General features: G+C 43.8%; 2 protein-coding genes across 3 annotated transcripts in view; one reads left to right on the top strand and one right to left on the bottom strand.

The window, feature by feature from the left end:
* The window catches only part of fhod3a (formin homology 2 domain containing 3a), a 38,688-nt gene that overhangs the window by 3,362 nt on the left and 15,588 nt on the right, over positions 1-19,738 (bottom strand). Inside the window, exons 4-20 of one of the 2 annotated variants that reach the window (XM_028429923.1) lie at positions 17,521-17,588; positions 16,873-16,978; positions 11,455-11,549; positions 10,775-10,886; positions 10,568-10,662; positions 10,299-10,442; positions 9,987-10,222; positions 8,196-8,591; positions 7,335-7,394; positions 7,035-7,169; positions 6,661-6,711; positions 4,703-4,920; positions 3,409-3,753; positions 2,649-3,334; positions 2,272-2,412; positions 923-1,081; positions 667-849 (exon numbers count right to left, since the gene is read on the bottom strand). In XM_028429923.1, coding sequence (XP_028285724.1) covers positions 667-849; positions 923-1,081; positions 2,272-2,412; positions 2,649-3,334; positions 3,409-3,753; positions 4,703-4,920; positions 6,661-6,711; positions 7,035-7,169; positions 7,335-7,394; positions 8,196-8,591; positions 9,987-10,222; positions 10,299-10,442; positions 10,568-10,662; positions 10,775-10,886; positions 11,455-11,549; positions 16,873-16,978; positions 17,521-17,588 — 3,230 coding nt within the window. The remainder of the gene's footprint in view (positions 1-666; positions 850-922; positions 1,082-2,271; positions 2,413-2,648; positions 3,335-3,408; positions 3,754-4,702; positions 4,921-6,660; positions 6,712-7,034; positions 7,170-7,334; positions 7,395-8,195; positions 8,592-9,986; positions 10,223-10,298; positions 10,443-10,567; positions 10,663-10,774; positions 10,887-11,454; positions 11,550-16,872; positions 16,979-17,520; positions 17,589-19,738) is intronic. The other variant, XM_028429931.1, reaches the window with a different exon arrangement.
* On the top strand, positions 14,698-16,678 carry LOC114451387 (bone sialoprotein-binding protein). Its single transcript, XM_028429945.1, has one exon. The coding sequence runs from the start codon at positions 14,749-14,751 to the stop codon at positions 15,913-15,915; it is 1,167 nt and encodes a 388-aa protein (XP_028285746.1). The 5' UTR covers positions 14,698-14,748; the 3' UTR covers positions 15,916-16,678.

Below are 19,738 nucleotides of genomic sequence, written 5' to 3' on the forward strand. Positions count from 1 at the left end.
CATCATTAGCTAAGTTAGTCAAGACTCCTAAAAAAACACGTGTCTCATTATTCTGTACTTATATAAGCGAACAGGTGCACCTCATCTCAAGCACCACATGAGAGGTTGTTTAAAGGTCGCAGCTCCGGTCAAACTTCACTATTAAATGTGCTTCTGATTATGTGCACCTTTTTGTGTTTGTGCAGCAGATTCTCTTGTGTTGCCTGCATGGTATGTTGCTCTCCATTAAACCTCCCACTAACAAAGCATCCCACAGGATGCAGTCGGCAGCGCCGCTCTGCGGAACGTGCGGTCAGGGAATCGTGCCTTGCAAGGAGAGATTAAAGACGAATGCATCCTGCTGAAAGCCGTAAAGTTTACAGGGCGGCAGCGGAGGGACAGCGTGTTTCTTATTCTCTGGGTTTTTAACTTTGAACTTTTCCTCCTGGTTGCATTCTTTGCTGGGAGAAGAAGAGGACGAGGGGCTGCTAATAAGCGCGCATATTTTGCATGATGTAACTAAGTTGATGTTTTGCGGATGTTGTTTGTACTAAAGGGATGTTGTTGCTTATTGACACAGACGTAAGCCACACATGCTGTGCACATTTATGCATTCAGCTGTGTCTGTTTCTACTTTGGTTTCTAACATTTTCCTTCTATATTTTCTGTGAGCATGTTTAAACCGACCTTCTCTGTTGCCTCGTAGTCCATCTTGAAGGCCCAGAGCTGGAGTCTGGCAGAGAGCTCGCTGATGGAGGACAGAGTGAGGAGGAACTGCTCAGCGGAGCCCAGTGGGATGTCAGGGTTAGCCAGCTGGGCCTCCTGGATCCTCTGCTTCTCTTCCTCTGTTGGGATCATCGTCAGGATTTTCTAAAAAGGACGTGTGATGAGTAGTGTGACAGGAAGGATTTCAAAATCGTTGTTTTTTTTTGGTATGTCTTACCTCTATGCCCTCCTTGTTGAGAGCATACTCATCAAAGTTAAGGATGGCCGTCTTGATGGTGCGGGGCGGAGGCAGGACGGTCAGACCGATGTTGATGGCGTTACTTCTCTTTGAATCCAAAACTATGATCTCCTGACGTTTTCCATCCGCTGCTGTTTTCTATGACACGAAAAGAGGATCAATGCTGGACCTCCCTCCTCTCCCACTCCCTTCCCCCCTCTGTCTATCTCCTTCTCAGTGTGGTCTACTTTACAGGCTTGTAAGGATTAGAGGGATCATCACTCAGGTTACATTGACTGCAGCTGTGGCGACTGTATAGGTAGCAGAAGCAGGAAACGCCATAACAAGTAAGACACATACTGTAAGCGTTTCTGTGTTTGAAGACACATTGTCGCAGTATGTGTACAGATGACCTCACCGGCAGTTGAGGCCTCTATAAGCTCTTAAAGGAAGGAAGTCGCCACCTAACAGTGTAACAGAGTAGGTGTTAAGACCTTGTTACTGCCAGTTGTAAATCATATACTCACCATATGGAGGCTGTTAAGAGTTGCACCACACTACAGCTTCTACCGAGCTGTTTCATGTTACTGGTAAATATTTGTAATTTTAATAAGGTAAGCATGGATAAAAGGAGCAATAACATGTTCTCTGATGGCTTCAGTACACTAGTGGTCCTCTAAATCTCAGATTCTCTTGTTGACTGAGAGCTTGAGGTGCTGTACAGTACCTGCAGACCACCATCAGACTGTCACATAAGCCCAGAAGCCGAGCAGTGATGAGCTGCTAACTGGCCTGGCTCTAACATAAATTGTGGTTTCCAAGCAGTGGCTCAGGAGTTCAAAGTGTCACAGGTCTAGTTTCAGATCCCTGCCTTTGCAACGCCATACTTTTCTCATTTAGAGGCTTTGGGAGGAGCATATAGGATTCAACAGCTTCTGTTTGATCTGGATCAAAACACACATGACCTCGCCTAACCCTAAAAACATCAAGCAGTGGAGATCATGGACATATGAGACATATGAGTCCATAGGTGGGTGTTTGTAAAAAAGTAGCAACAACTTAAAATGATAATATATAAGTATAGAGCCCAGCATATTGTTTGGATGATGATCTCAAAAAGTTACATAAATTGTTGTGTATCTTCACATCAATAGTGTGTTAAATAGAACTAGTGTGTAAGTTTTAGCAGCATACACAACATAGGTGGGCAAAAGGGCTCAATACAAGCTTGTACAAACAAACTTACATATTTCACTCATGCTTAATAAATACTACACCGTCGTATGATGACATCATCAACAACTTTTACCAAACCCCAATATAAGCCCTTTTCAGCACTGGTTGTTTACCTTTGTAACTGGTATTTCCTTTGACTTGGACTCAAACAGGTGTTCCAGTTTGGCTGTATCCAGCTTTACTGCTTCCAGGTTGGACCAGAACGAGTCTCCGGTCCGCTTGTAGTGTCGGTACTGAGACTCCATCTGACGCACCTGTATACAAAAAGAACAAGAAAGGACCACGTTAGAAGGAGATGTATTAAATTCCTAGAATAAAAAAGAGTAAATCTGAGAACCACAGGATCATGCTGCGTATGTCATTGTTGCTATGTGATAGCTATTTAATCTTAACTGGCTATTGGAAACATGGGAGTTTTTTCCTTATCTTGGTTGTATCACTGTGGGTAAAACATTTTCTATAAGAAGATTAGGATTAGGTCTTGACTGACCTCGCTCCAGAAGAGTCTGATTGTCTTCTTCTTTTTGTTGAAGAGAGGCGGTTCGGGGGGAGGAGGCACTGGAACTGGAGCGCTAAAGGATGGAGGAGGTGGAGGTCTCATACCAAATAAGGGAGGAGGTGGGGGGCAGCTGCCTAGCATGGGGGGAGGTGGAGGGAAGCGGGGTGGAAGAGGCGGTGGGGGCGGGAGATCACCGCATTCTCCCATCAGAACAGCATCTAGACTATCCTTGTCGTCATCCTCCGTCAGGTCGGTGAAGTTGATGTCCCCGATGCGCAGCTCTCGAGGGCTGGCCAGGAGCTGGTCCCAGATGGTGTCTGACTCCTTTTTGGGCGGAGGAGGTGGGGGTTCGATGGCCGGGCTTTCCGGGTGCGGGTGGACTGAGGTGAGGTCTTTGACCAGGTCTCCAAACCGCTCAGCAAATGGACGGATGGTGCCGCGATGCTCGGACTTGTCATCCTGTTTGTTGTTCTCCTCATTGCCGTCCAGCTGCCCTGTCGCCTCCTGATTTGTCTCCCTGTCCTCACCCTCTCCTTTCTCTTTGTCCTTCTCCACATCCTCCTCCTCCTCCTCTTCATCACTAGGCTTCTTATTCTGGGAGTACAACATGTCCAGCATGAAGAGTTTGCTGTTGAGGAGTTTGCTGCACTTCTCGTTCACCTCTGCCTCCTTCAAGCCTTAAAGTTAAAAGAAGAAAACATATAAGTATCGGTCAACATACTGGCTTTACTTGGGAGTAAAAACTACCCACCATTCTCATTGCTCCCTCTCTCCTCTCTCTCCAAAGTGCTGCTGGCTGAAGAGATGCTGGAGGCGGAGCAGTTATCCTTCTCATTCACTTCTTCATTCTGCCGTTCCTTGTCGCTCAGGATGCCACTGTCCTCCTCTGCCTCCTCTCTCTCCTTTTCCGGCTCTTGTTCAGGTTCCTCGACTTCTTCCTCCTTTTCTTCTGCCACTTCTTCCTGCACTTCTTCTTCCTCTTCTTTCCGCTCTTCTTCCTCTTCCTCCTGCTCTTCCTCCTCTTCCTCCTCAGCAGTAGCTTCTACCTCCTTTTCCTCCTCTGTTTCTACTCTGCCAGTGGAGTCCTCAGCTTCTCCTATCACAAAAAAATCAGTGCCACTTTACTGATTTAGCTTGCATGTGAGCTACAGTACCTCACACAGAAACGTACTGTAAGATATGCGACTTATCTTCAATGACTTTAAAGGCATCTCTGTTTAGGCTGTACACAGGACACCCCTGTATAAACACACTTTCACTGACACACACCCACCCGCTAATGTAAACAATATGGCAGGTAAACAAAGCCAAGCTGTCGCTGGACCAGGATATGGACAGGAAATGAAGAATTAAGTTCCTGTTTACGTCAAAACATGCTCATGTCCACGGTACACATACGTAACTCGGCAGTACAGTCCGTGCAGTGATGCAGCCAGGGTTAGAATAACACCACAGCTGTGAGGCCTGTTTGAGCTACAGTGCCTCGGCTCGTGGCTACACATGCACTCCAAAACAAGGCTGTGTTCTTACACAAGATGTTTTGGCATCACGCTTTCAAAAAGGCTCTTTCAAATACTCATTTGACCCTTTCACCCACATCCTCTGTGCATGTGTGTGTGTTTTTTTTCACCCCTTTGATGGAGAGACCCCTCCTTTTCTTACTATTTTCCACATTTTGCTCATGACAGCATCGTTAATTTAAAAGCAAAGCTGCAAAGTGAAACAATTTAAAGTTATGAATGAGTGCTTCTGAGCACACTGTTGGAAATTAAACTGACAACCTCCTGGATTTAATTATGACTTTCCAAAATAGCAAAGGGACCATTTTATCATGTCAAACCTCATTTATGGTCATCTTTTTCACCAGACCGGAAATGTACACATTCAGTATTCAGTATCACCTCTCTGCACAGTATTTTTTCAGTGTTGTTGCTGGTGTTTAAGATCATAATTTATTTAAAAAATTGCAACATTATTTTTTGTTCTTTCTCTAACACATACTGTCAGCATGTTAGTAAATCGATCATTTTTCTTGGATGTCCTACCAGTCTCTGAGGGGGCGTAGGAAGTGGCGGGGGTCTCTGCATCCAGATCAGCCTCTGCTTCTTCCTGGGAGGCGAAAGAGGATGGGGTGCTGCTCCGTGATGATGGAGGCCACACTTCAGATGGTTCAAAGTTCAGATTGAGGTCAGGGCGAGTCCTTGACGTCCGAGTGCGCTCCCTCTCATACTCCTCCGCCGCCAGACGTTCCACATTCTTATACCTGAAGTAGAAGGAGAGACAGAGAGAAGGTCGATGGAAGAAGCAAAAACAAAATCTGAGACAAAGCACCTTCTGTCCTGCTCTTTCTCTCTGTTGCCAAATTGCCTTAAACAGAACCAATAGTCATTACACTCATTGCCAAAGTACCTGAATTCTTTAAAAACTTACAATGTGTACCTAAAAAACTTGTTTCATTTTCTCTTCTACAGCTGCTGTGCCACTCTACCTCCACACATTATAATCCCATCTCACTCCTCTACCTCACCCCATTAATCGTCAACAAAACATTCAGTACATTCATCACTCATTTCCTGCTGTAAAAGGGTTCACCATCTTGTTCTCTCTAAGGTAAATGCTCAGCTTTCAACTCTCAACAGTATAACTATGCAACAAGAGTGGGGGCAAAGCAGAGACGAATGCAAGAGATGGGAAGAAGGTAATGTTAGTTTGGCTGCTGAAAGGCTAAACATCAGTAGTGAATCAGAGTAAACCTGTTCAAGATGTGCCTCCATCAGCTCTCCTCCCGTGTCCATTTCCTCCCTCTTCTCTTTCTACCAAACTTTACCATTCAACCTGCCGGCCAAAACAGAGACTTAGGGCTCCCCCTCTCCCCTCTCTCTCTCTTTCTTCCTGAAACCCCTCCTCTTTCCCACCGTACCATGAATGTGTGGAGCTTCTGTTCAGAGTTCATTAGCATCAGGCCACTTTAGAGCACTGAAGAAAGCAGATACAAATATATGGGTGTGTGTGTGTGTTTGTGTGTATGAAGATGTGATTAAGCATGAAATGGAGCAAGGGAGCCAACTGTGTATCATCCTTACGCAAACATTGAAACATTGCGAAACTGCACACAACATGTCTGCTCAGCAATATAACAGAGGTGAAGTCCTGCTTCGTTGTGGTGGATATAAATAATTCCACTGTTTAGTGATCATTTCTGTTCCTTAAATCTCTCAAATTGTAACAGTTTCTGTCGAGGTGCACTGTGCTGTGTTTGTCTGTCAGGAAGACATCACAGAGTTGAGGCAGGGTAAGAAAAACTTTTACAGCTCTTGGGAGACATCTCCCACACACTCAGCAGTCTCCATCTCCCTCCCTCCACCTGTTGTTGATTCCAATCTTAATTCATCTCACAGTGTGTGTTATTGTACAAATAAAGTGTGTATTAACAGCATTTGGTACAGTAGAAGAAGAAAAAAAATACTAAGCATACTAAATATGAGACAAAGCTTATATTAGCTCATATGTGTAAATACAACTACAATCAATACAATGAATTCAAAAATGAATACGACAGCACTAAGTCGAAAATCTAACTGCAACCTCTAGAGTAAACTTCTTGCTTCCTGTAATTTCCATCAAATTTATTAGCCTTATGAAAATTCTTCTTGTGTGTGCTTGTGAATAACAAAGTGTGTCTGCCTGTGTGCACGTGCACTGAGTGTGAAAAGCTTGACAAATCCAGGAGTCTGATTTTCTCACAGCTTGCAGCCAAAACAATCAGACCCTTGGCAAAGCTCAGCAGTTAAAATACAGCTCCTTCAGAGAGGAGGGAGCAGGCAGACAGAGCAAAAGAAAAGAAAATCACTTCAGTTTCCCCCCAGCCTCTGGCAGCAGAGGGCACCTTTTTAACCTGAAAACAATTACACTATTACCAAGCTTCCCCAAACCACCGGCTCAAACATATTCCCAGCGGCTTTAGCTGTTCTGTGTTGTTTTGATTTAGTGTGCACACACTTACCTCTCCTCTCGCGCAAGCCGGGCCTCTTCCATTTTATCCACATAGTCGCGGCTGCAGGAGACAAACAAACAGAGAATTTTAGAGATAATAATCATAACTTGCACTGCTATGAACCTGTGAGTGTTTGCACATTCAGCACGCAAGCAGCAAAAAAAAAAATAATGCAAACCATTATTCCACATACTCTGGGAATAACAAAATGAAGGCATTTTGACTCATACTTGTAAATTTAACTTCTTTCTTATATAATTAATATATATATAATATATATAATTATTCCAATGTGGCTGTTCAAAACAGCAAAATGAAGACTTTAATGCAAACCCTTCACCTGTATTGAACTGCATGGGGTACACGCAGAAGCAAAACCTCACCTGTGCTTGTTCCTCTCCTCTCTTTCTATCTTCTGAAGTCTCTCTTCTCTATCCACACGGCGGCGCTCTCGCTCAGCTGCAAGAGACTCTTGATGTTGCCGGTACGAGGAGGACAGAAGCCCCCCTAAAGGAGGCCTGAAGGTGTGAGAGAAGAAATACACAGCTAAAACATCCACCCCAGTGCTGCACACAGTCCGTACTTGTTACACGTGTGTGATCTTCATGCAAACACACATGAATATGTACTTATGTTTGAACCTGTTTGCGGTGTGTGTATATTTTAAGATGGGGTCCTCTCACCTTGGACTGGTAGGTGTGCTTGGGCTACTGAGAGAGGAGTAGGACATGAGACCTCCATTCCTGTGGGGTGGAGAAAACGGGTGACAGGGGGTTACACAACCCCACATCGACTATCTGGCATTTTGCAAAACGTGTGACAAGATACAGTGTGACACCTTGTTACATAACAGGAATGCTGTTGATGCAACACTTGAGTGACTCTAATTAGTAACTGCTGCAGTGTTTATTCTGTTATATTTTAGGAAAATTCCAGAAAAGGTGGCTGTTCCCACTCTGTAAATCTGAAAAGACTCTTTGTTAAAACATTTATTTGACATGCCTTTTGGCCAGTGCAACTTTCCTTTTTAATGGTGTGTTTTATATATGTATATATAGAAAGAAATCAAACAACAACACTAGAACTATAATTTCATAGAGGCCAATGAATGGAAAACATACAGATAAGAAAGTTCTACTGCAATGACCAAGCTGAGCAGAAAGAGGATACTACTAAGATATGCAGGTGAAGAGTTTAAAAAGGAATCTTTTCAAACACTACAGTGCGTGAGAAGAGGTGAAAAAGCCAGGAACCAAAAGTGGGGATTGCAAACAATTGTGAATTACCGATGCAGTGGCAGAACCAAGAAAAGATATGTGAAGGAATGATAGGTGATAATAAGAGCGATGACAGACTCAAAGTGAGAAGCTGTGAGGTCTGAAAAGAACTGGTGAAAAAGAGGGAGGTGATGAAGCACTAAGGTGGTGCAAAGGAATCCAAGCTGGTGCTGGGAGAAAAAAAAGCCAGAAACAGAAGTGAAAAGGTAAAAGTCGAAGAAAGCTTCTTAAATTCATAGGCGAGTCGCACTCTGCTGCCCTTCTGACCTGGGAGGTGTTGTTTTGGACGGCTCCTCGTTGGATTTGGGAGGAGTCACGGGTGAGGGCTCCTCGTCGAGATCGTACGAGAAGAGATGGAAGGGTGAGTGGGGCATGTAGGGCAGGCGGTCAGGAGAGGCGCGAGAGCAGCCACGCGATGGCAGGCTGACCTCCTTGGTAGCCGGGACAGTGACGACAGACCTCTTCCTTGCCAGCAGGGTGGCTAGGAGGGAGGGTTGGGCTGAGGGGCTTAGAGAGCAGGGGGCCGGGGTTAGAGTGGGTGCTGGAGGTGGTGGTTGTGTCCGATTCCTCTGTTCTTCCTCTGTTATGCACTCCTTTCTGGAAGTGACTTTGATGGACTGAAGGGTTGTTCTGTGAACGATGGGTGGAAGAGGTCTAGCCATGCTAGGAACACAGGAATGGATTGACAGGGATAAGTGGAAGACAGGACAACTAGGCAGACATTGCACTGATACCAATAACTAGGTAGATAAGGCACATGGAGCAAACACAAAGCAATTTACTGTAACAACCTCAAAACTACAGGACACTATTTCATGTCCATGTAATCAGCACCATGTCCTAAAATACCTGGGGGTGGTCTGAGCCCCCTGGTGCTCATCCGAGTCAGACTCAGTCACAGGAGTCTCGTCTTCCTCCTCCTCCTCCTCCTCCTCCTTTTTGACATCCTCACATTCCTCCTCTCTACGGAGGCGGGGAGGGGGACGGATGAATGCACAGATGAGTGGAACATTTAAAGGAAGGATTGAGGGAGAGATGATGCGATACATAAGAACAGCATGCAAATGGAAATCTCCACAGAAACAAAGAAAAAAAGGGAGAGGTGGAGGGTTAAAGGATGTGTGGGGGGAAAATATGAGGACATTTATGGCAGCAGATAAAGACATCTATCAGATGGAGGGAGATTGAAAAACAAAAGGAGAAATAATATAGGATAAACGGTGGATGAATGCTTTTCCACACCTCAGATTAGACAGCTTTACATGTGCATGAAGACTCAATTTGAGAAGAGTGGAGGAAGGGAGGGAATGCTAGCAGGAGAATATGCTATAGATTAAAAAAATAACTGACTTGAGATCAGTGTCATCAAATCGTTTTGTCTAGTGAAACCAGATGCAGTCTAAGCCGGTGCGCACTGCCAGGTGTTGTTCCACAAGAGCAGAGCCATGTGTGTGTGACGAATGGGACAGCCAATGAAAGTTGTGTTTGTTTTTCTGTGTGTGCATGCATAATATGAAGCAGGATGTCTGACATAAACAACTTTCACCCACCACTTCCATTCAATATATATATATATATATATATATATATATATATATATATGTATGTAGACAGATGCTCCCATCCTGGTATACAGGCAGAGGGAGTGGAGGAGAGGCAAACAGCTGCAGTCTGATCCATATTTGTGCATATACTCACAGCACTGAAATAAGCCTGTGCTGGTGTGATAATGTGTATGCTTGTATTAGAATAACAAGCAAACCCTTAAGGGAACTTTTTAATTTCTTTAGTGGAGCAGAAGTGAATGCATGGGACACCCAACTAGCTGTTACAGCATGTATGTGAGGAGCAGAGGTCAAAGAGGTCAGCAGTCGACCTTTATCAGAGTGAACTTACATGGACGGAAGGAAACCTGACAGTGCTCTGGAGCAGAAAGTGGTGTAACAATCAGAACTTCTCCTTTGAAATCATTTAGTTAAATGCATTTCAAAAGGGAATGGGACATTTGGTACAACCTAAAACCTCTGTGATGAATGTAACATTCCATGTATGTCTCACCTCTCACTCATGTCCTCAGCTTTGAGTCCGTTAAAAGGCTGGAAGCCGGCCCTCTGTGGTGACGCAGGACTGCAGGGGGAGGCGTGACCAGATCTCCCAAGAGACGCTCTGCGACTACGCCTCCTCTCAAGACCTCGCTTTTTGTCAGCACCTCCAAGACTGGCCCTCCGGCGGTCCCGGCGTCCCATCGGCGGAGGCTGGCTGTCGTCATCACCATCTTCATGCCGTAGGGTCGACTAGAGGAGGATCAAATGTACTCTAAATACTGTATGGATACTTTAGCAGCTAATATTGTTAGTGTGTGGCACAAACCTCATAGATGTTAAGCTGCTCAACCAAGTCAATATCGGTGCCTTTCCGTCCCAGGTGTCTTTGGGAAACTGTCTCCATGCCTTGCTCCTCCAGACCATCCACCATGTCATAGAAGGAATCCTGGTCAGGCAGTGCAGAAAGTGTCTGCACAAAGGAGGGACAGGAAACATCTAATGTAATACATTTATCTGAAATACAACAGCATCATTAAAACTTATATAATAAAGTACATAATCTGTAAAACTGAAGAATAAAATCATCACAGACACCTTATTAATGAGCGTCATGGCATAGACCAAGAGCTCTGTGTCCACTCCATCCTTCTCCTGTAAGATCTCCATTGCATTGGACCACGACTTGCAGCCTGAAAGTGTGTAAAAAATATGAATTGCACAAACACACATCTCCATGTATCAAAATATCAGATTAAAAGCCCAATCATAAATGTGAGGAGCTGCCAGTGAGGTTGTTTGTACCTCTCTTTGTGTCCACAGAGGTGATGGCTTCTATCAGCAGCGGGGCGTTACACTCCGAGTACTCCACAAACACCAGCAGAAGTTTCAGAGCTGTTTTCACCACCAGACGGAACTGTGGGGGAAATACGCACAAACATACACAAAGGATGGAGATGCTTTTTACGTCACATTATGGGGACAGAGACAAAAAATACTCATAATGTAATTCATAAGATTTTAGGGTGAAGTTTAAAGTGAGTAAGGTTGGGTTAATTTTAGGGTAAACTAGTGATTATGGTTAGGGCCTGTCTCATGTATACTGTTCCCTGAAGTGATTTCCTGAAGTAAGCCTGTGTGAGTGTATGTGTGTAACAGACCTTTGTTTAGCTGATTCCATGCAAATGTAAATCAATATACACAATACATAGGATGGACATACTGAACAAAATAATTGAATTAAAGCGGTCAAATTTGCCCTCCATCCAAAGCAGAAGTGAATCTTAGAAAAAAGAACAATGAAAGTACACCAAATGACACCACCGCGGGTCAAGACACAGAATACAATCAGTAGCAGATGTGTTTGTGTGGGTCTTTCTTCGGATAGAGGCTAAATATAATACTTTCAAAACAATGGCTGGTTAGCTCAGAGCCTGCTTGTAGCGTGTGTGTCTACATTTTGTTTTGTGTGTACTTGGCTGTACCTTTGAGCCAACGAGTGTGTAGAGCCACTGGATAGTCTCAGGATGGCTGATGACACCGTTCATCCCGTCCACATACAACATGATCTGCCCCAGTGCTGAGAAAGAGGGAAGAAGAAATTAAAATGTAAGTGAGAGAATATATATAGACAGATGAGTGCGTAGTGTAAAAAGTACAAGCAAATAAGGGCAACTGTGTGAAGGAGTGACGATATAAAAACACAGGGAAAGTTACTGGGGACTAAGGGTTTCCTTCCACAGGGAACATTGACTTGTTTGAGAAGCTTTAAACTTCTGTGGCAGTACAGGAAGAGGCTGTCATTAGCTTTATTTGCATGTTACTGGCTGACTTCATTACATTGACTTCATTTACAACAATTGGCTAATACTATATAATATACTATATAGTTTATTATAAAACTAATAAAAAAATAATTCCAGTAAACTGACATTTGGCCTTGTGGACCCTGTTGTAGTTTTCATCTGCTGCTGCCTGTCAAAGTACAGTGCAGATCGCATTACACCGATACCAAGAGTCACAGTGAAAGTAAATCACAAGTTGGACTTTCTGTGAAATTATTCACACACAACATGAGCGAAGGCAGAAACCTTCACGTCTACTACACATATAAACATAATTTACAGACAATAAACAAACCATAACACTGCAAAAACTGCATTACATCCTCAAAAGGTTAGAATGCAAACATTGTGAAAGTGAAAGTATTATTAGATATCGGTCATATCTAAATTGGACTGACAAATGGACTGAATATAAGCTCCTCTGAGGAGCAAACAGTGACAGTTCCTGACTGAGAGAACAAAAGAGCAGCTCCTTCCTGAAATCCTGAAAACAGGGAGATCTGCCGAAGTTCAGACTACTGGCTCATTCCTGTTCATGAGAAAGCATCTGCTGAGGAGGAGAAATATATAGCTGAGAGCTATATTCGACCTTATGGCATTCTGATTAAGGAAATAAAAATAAACCATTCAAAAACTAGCCAGTTAGCCTCTTGTCAGAAACTAGTCTCACGGCGTCACTGCAGCAAAAGAAAATAAGAAAATGCTGACAATGAGATGGCAGCCTACTCATAACTTGTCCTGGCAACAATGGGTCAATTCATTTCTAAATATTGTCATGATGAAGAGATCGGTGGCCTGAACGCATGCAGCTAGTCAGAAAACAATTAGTGCATGGAATGCAGCTTATAGTTTTGTCAGAGAAAAAGTGCAGCGCTCATAATCCATCTGTTGAATATATTTAGGTTATACCTTCACTTTCACCTACAAATATTGATATTATTTTGTAATTCTGTGAGATCCGAGGTGGGTCATCTGAGGGGGTCGCCATGGGGTTATAGATTTATTGGTTCATGGTTTGCTTACTTTCTGTATGTTCTGAATGATCTGTACTACATATGTCTTTTGTCCATCCATCCATCCATCTTCTACCGCTTATCCGGGGCCGGGTCGCGGGGGCAGCAGTCTAAGCAGGGACACCCAAACTTCCCTCTCACCAGACACTTCCTCCAGCTCCTCTGGGGGAATCCCGAGGCGTTCCCAGGCCAGCCGAGAGACATAGTCTCTCCACCGCGTCCTGGGTCTTCCCCGGGGCCTCCTCCCAGTGGGACATGCCCGGAACACCTCCCCAGGGAGGCGTCCAGGAGGCATCCGAACCAGATGCCCGAGCCACCTCAGCTGGCTCCTTTCGATGTGGAGGAGCAGCGGCTCTACTCCGAGCTCCTCTCGGGTGACTGAGCTTCTCACCCTATCTCTAAGGGAGCGCCCAGCCACCCTTCGAAGGAAACTCATTTCGGCCGCCTGTATTCGCGATCTCATTCTTTCGGTCACTACCCAAAGCTCATGACCATAGGTGAGGGTAGGAACGTAGATTGACCGGTAAATCGAGAGCCTCGCCTTCCGGCTCAGCTCCTTCTTCACCACAACAGACCGGTACAGCGACCGCATTACTGCGGAAGCTGCACCGATCCGTCTGTCAATCTCCCGCTCCATTTTCCCCTCACTCGTGAACGAGACCCCGAGATACACAAACTCCTCCACTTGGGGCAGGAGCTCTCCTCCGACCCAGAGAGGACAGACTACCTTTTTCCGGTCGAGAACCATGGCCTCAGACTTGGAGGTGCTGATTCTCATCCCAGCCGCTTCACACTCGGCTGCAAACCGTCCCAGTGCACACTGGAGGTCCCGGCTCGATGAAGCCAACAGGACAACATCATCTGCAAAAAGCAGAGATGAAATCCTCTGGTTCCCGAACCAGATCCCCTCCGGTCCCTCGCTGCGCCTAGAAATTCTGTCCATAAAAATTATGAACAGAACCGGTGACAAAGGGCAGCCCTGCCGGAGTCCAACATGCACTGGGAACAGGTCTGACTTACTGCCGGCAATACGAACCAAACTCCTGCTCCGGCCATACAGGGACCTAACGGCCCTCAACAGAGGGCCACGGACCCCATACTCCCAGAGCACCTCCCACAAGATGCCGCGAGGGACACGGTCGAACGCCTTCTCCAAGTCCACAAAACACATGTGGACTGGTTGGGCGAACTCCCATGAACCCTCCAGCACCCTGCGGAGGGTATAGAGCTGGTCCAGTGTTCCGCGGCCAGGACGAAAACCACATTGCTCCTCCTTAATCCGAGGTTCGACTATAGGCCTAATTCTCCTCTCCAGTACCCTGGCGTAGACTTTCCCAGGGAGGCTGAGGAGTGTGATCCCCCTGTAGTTGGAGCACACCCTCCGGTCCCCCTTTTTAAAAAGAGGGACCACCACCCCGGTCTTTTGTAAATACTTAAATAAAAACATTTGATCAAAAAAAAGAACTTCTAATTTGGGCTGATGAAATTAAATCTAACTACAGAGACTTCTTGTATTATCAATTAGGCGACTCAAGTGCTGCTACATTATTTAGTGCTATATTCATTGATCCTACTGCTGCTTGATTTTAAAAGTTTTAAACTCTTCAAGGAAAACTTGTAATTCTGATTGAACCAAGTGCTTACAGGAACAAGAGTCTATTGATGCCTTCAGCTAATATTAAATCATCTCTGCCCTTAAAGTAAAAATGAAACAGATCAAACAAACATGCTTGCTAGACATCTGCCTCACAACCACATAAAAGCAAATGACATGGCAGAAAGGGGTGGCATTCATTCCAGCCAATGGTGTTTCTTCCAACAAAATCCAGTCTGTTTAATTGGAAATGAAAGCAAAAGTTTTCACAGCTCTTCCCCACACGATTAGGCAAGGAGTAAAGAAGTAACTCCGCTCTATACAACCATGTATCTGGATTTAAATCTAAGAATTGAAGTTCTGTCTTCACTTCTGGGACAGATCCTTCAACCTTATGACAAGAAAGGATGTAAGATAGCAGCTGATGTTTTGTCTGTGGATCAATTTCATCGCAACACAATCTTTGGGAAACGACAGGCGGCCTATGTGAAGGAGCTGTTTGTCAACGAGGAAGATTTTTTTGATCCAAAGTATGACTGTGACTTTACTAATCTTGCTGACTTCACTGAGGTCACAAGAGGTAATGAACCCTACGAACGCCCAAAAGGTTGGTACCGCATGGCCTTAAAGGTGAGAGGTAAATATCCAGATGGAGACACCTGGTTGGGCCCAAACGGATGGAGGAGTCACTCTGCACCTGGAGAATGGCCTGTTTCTTATCATGGAACAAGCTTGGATGGAGCCAAAGGCATCATCAGGAGCCACTACAAAGCAGGAAAAAGAGCTATGTATGGAAGAGGAATCTACTCAACTCCAGATATACATGTGGCCGAGAAAGAGGAGTACGCCAAGACCTTCACATCGATGACGACTGGGAAGAGCTACAAAGTGATCCTGCAAAATCGGGTCAACCCTAAAAGGAGAAAGATCTGCCAAAGGCCAGACTACTGGCTCATTCCTGTTCAAGAGAGAACACCTGCTGAGAAGGAGAAATATATAGCTGAGAGCTCTATTCGACCTTATGGCATTCTGATTAAGGAAATACATAGTGAAGAAGACCATAGTGATGATGATGATGCCAGTCACTATAGTAGTGATACTGATGATGAAGATGATGACGACAATGATGATGCCGATGACGATGATGCAGACGATGATGATGATGACAAGGATGACGATGACAACAGTGGTGGTGATGATGATGACGACAATGGCAGTGGCAACGATGGCGACAGCGATGATGGCGACAGCGATGATGACAACAGCGATAATGACAACAGTGGCGATGACGACAGCGGTGATGACAACGAAGGAGAAAACAATGATGGCAACGATGATGAAGACGGCTGTGATGACCATGGCAGTGATGACGACACTGATGGCGATCTTGACAATAACAGTGGTGAGGATGATAGTGGAGATGGTGATAATGATGCAGCCAGTCACAATGAGGATGATGAGTATGACACTAGTGATGATGATGACTGCTACTAAAGCAGCCACTATGATGGAGTGAGGATGGAGATGTTGATCTGTTGCCAGTGGTGATGGTGGGTATGTCAGTAATGATGATTATGATACTGGGGAGTGAAGTTACATAAACAAGGGTACATGAATGATGGTTATGACAGTCAGTATAATGATACAGGTGATGGGGATTGTAGTACAAATTATTATGATTACAATGACAACAATGGTGGTGATTATGTTACAATGTTGATGGCGATTATGCTGCAATCTGTGATGATTACAATGACAGTCATGGTGAATATGTTTATGATGATGGTAATCAATATGGCAATGTTGATTATTATAATGACTACAATTATGGGAGCTACTATGATAATGGTGGTTATGATGGCAGAGATTTTGACAGTTACTATGATGGTTATTATGATTATGACTATTACTACTGATGATGATGGCAGCTTTGACAGTCACAGAGAAAATGTAATTCTCCGCCATTTTTTTTTAATCCCTAAAGTGAGAATTTTATTGTATTTTAAAACACAGAGTTCAAGTTGATTTGGGTTTGGTTTCAAATGTTATAGATTTAAATAGATTCATTCTCACAAAAAACAGTATTATACTATGAATATATATATAAACTTTTCAACTTAATTTTCACTGGTTTCCTTGTTACTCAAAGGCTTATTTGTCATGTAAATAAACAGCTGCAGTGTTCTCCCTGTTCTGTTTTATTGCTGCTGTGGAGTTTGGGGATTTCCATGTCACACCACAAATGGAAAAAAAAAGTTGCTCAGATTTGAATAAGATGAGATACTTTTTTTTAATTGCAAACCTTATATGTGTTAGTATTAATAAATGTATCACTTTAATTTGGGTGTAAGCTCATTTGTTCACCTTTATGAGTCATTTTTATATACATTACACAGGTCGTATATTCTATATGTAGCCTATATATCAGAGAATGATTGAGTGAGCCTGTACCTCTTAATATGTAATTCTGGTAGTTCTGGTCAGCTTCTGCTCCCACCTTGATGAGACACGTCAGACCTTCGGCCATCACAAACTCATGGACCAAGTCTTTGTCATCCTGAAGTTTAACAGAGAAACAAGTTGCATTGCCATTTGTCACCACTTGATGTCAGAAATGTGCGGGATGGGATTAAAAGTTGGCAGCACATAAACTTTCAGCCCCTACGGTTCAGGCTAGATGATTTACACACACTCCATTTGTCAACAGGTTTGGTCAATGTGTTTCTTCATCACTTGCCTCTGATATAAAAATCACACATGTGTATTCTGGCTTCATCCATCTAAGCCCAATGCTGAATGTTCCATAAGTTTACATTTACTACTTGTCATCATGTTGCAGTTTTTGTTGGCTGACCATTGTGCTTTTCAATTCTGTGTAGCAAACTCCTTCATCTTAAAATAAAAGATTTCCCCACAAACATGAATGCAAACACCCACATGCTAAGATTTACACAAAGACACAGACAGAAATGCCACGTTGATGGAGATCCTGTCATCACAGAAGCGCAAAGTGGCTACAATAACCAACTGTACTCTGCAACAACAAAGTGACAGTAATTGCATGTGAAAGATGTGTGTGTGTGTGTGTGTGTGTGTTACCTGAAATATTTGCTTTAGAGAGAACAGTGCTCTTCTCAAGTCACGCCCATTGGAGTTATACAATCTTTCTGCAGAAAGAGAGGAAGACATAAATGGTAATTTGCATATAATTAAACAAACAAAGCAACACAATGACCTCTTCATATCTTTCTTATTTGTTTCAAAACTTTGTTTGTGATCAGCTGTGCACAGTCAGTCAGAGTAGATGGAACCAATCACACCACACTTCTGTGATCACCTAAGGTGGGCACTTCATCAGACGCTTTCACCGAGTCCTCACTTGCAGAGCAACACGTGCATGATCTCTGCCTCACACACACACATACACACACACAGGCACAGACAGATACACATTGCACTGGTGATTAGAGCTGTATTGGAATGTTAATGAGTTGCTGGCTGAGCTATAGTGTTGAGGTATTCAGGTCACGACACGGAAACTACTTGGAACCAGCGGTGACAAACTTGTACACCATGACGTTGCTATTATTTTTCGTCTTTAAACACAAGACGTTATTAAGAAACTCTTATAATAATCCTAAAAATCTTCCACCATAAAAAAATGCACAAATTATATTGTACTACTTCACAACAGATGTTACAGTACCACTATTATTACCAGACAACGGAAATAATTTTGCTAAGTGCTTTGCATTAAGCTCAAAGTCTGTTTGGTTGGGCATCCATGCTGTCCATTAGTGTGTATGAACAGTTGTGCATTGTACTATGTGACAGCAGGGGGTTGGGGAACCTGTGTAAATCCTGAGTTTGCGTGTTGATGACAAATCCTTCAGTCCCTCAGGAGCAGGAGGGGACTGCTCAAAAAGGGTAAGGGTGTAAGGGCAGGGAAGGACATGCTACACACTCCCTGGTGAGGGTCCAGACGTGGGCTATAGTCTGGCTATGGAGCCATCCAGTCTGACCCTGCTGTCTGGAGCTCAGTGGTTGCTAAGCTAAGCAAGGCTAACCCAAGGCCAGGGTCAGAATCATTATCATTCCACGCAGAGAGGAAGAATTACAGGCCCTGTCTGTCTCCAGAGGACCATTTCTGTGGCATTCATGAAATACTGTAAATCTGTCTATAGCAGTAGATAAACAAAACATCTAAATTATTAGCGATAAGCTGGCACCAAATGGTTAATGCGTGGGTAATGTAATTACAGACTCAGTATCAAATGAGAAAAATGTATATTTAACGTGCAACATTTCTCATCAAAATGGCCAGATCCTGGTTCTTGTGCCTTTCCAGATTTCCCTTATAATCAGGTAACCACCTGGCCCCTGAGTGCTGTGGTTCATTTAGGATCACGTGTAATGTTTGTGCTCTTCATCAGGCCCTGAGTGGAGCTGTCAGGGCAACCTTTATTGAACGTCTGCTGTGCATCATGAGCATGTCAGCAGCAGCAGCGATAAGGCTTAAACTTGGCTTCATTGATGTGTAGATGAGTGTGTGAGGCAACTAGTTTCCAAAGTATTTAGCATATTTTCATTTCTTGTTTGGATTTTGTGTTTCTGAAGTGCACAAAGGTGAAACATTACAAATGTATTACAGCATTAATGTTCTCCGTAAGCGTGTGATGGCTGTTAACAAAGTCAACATAATTACCCTTTTATTCAGAGTAAATTTGACATCTAAAAAATTTTTTTTTCTGTTTGCACACAGAGCTCCAGCTGTCTTAAAACTGCTGGAACTAATTCAAACACAAATCAATCTAACAACCACCCTCGCCAAACAACATACTGCTTCAGTGTGTGCATCTCTCTAATAAAAAAATTCAATGCTGTTCCCCTGTTCTGGATCAACAAATGTAGGAAAAGGTAAAGAGAAATGAGAAGGACTGTCCACGTGTCTCTACTGGTCATTCTCCCTTTTTCCTGGCTCTGGGTTTTATTATTGTCACTAGAAAAGTTCACTGAGATGTGTCATTGTGGCTTATGTGAGTGTGTGTGTGTATGTGTATACGCGGCCATATGGAAGCCAGTGCCTGTGTGTGCTGAGTGCAGTAGGACAGAAAAAGGAAAGACAGACAGGCAGATTTCATTTATAGGCTCGCTTGGAGTTTTACTGTTTTGTTTTGGAGGACTCTCAGTACTCATCCACGCTGTTTCACCGTGTCCTCACATGAACTGCAACATGTCAGCTTTAGCCTCAAGTTCCATCATAAAATCTTCATTTTGTTAAAGTGACGGGATTTCCACTTGTTTGTCATGTAGGCAC

This window comes from Parambassis ranga, chromosome 2, assembly GCF_900634625.1.
Source record: "Parambassis ranga chromosome 2, fParRan2.1, whole genome shotgun sequence".
Lineage (NCBI taxonomy): Eukaryota > Metazoa > Chordata > Actinopteri > Ambassidae > Parambassis > Parambassis ranga.

Coding starts and splice junctions, on each gene's coding strand:
- LOC114451387 (XM_028429945.1), top strand. CDS start 14,749: ATGTATCTGGATTTAAATCTAAGAATTGAAGTTCTGTCTTCACTTCTG.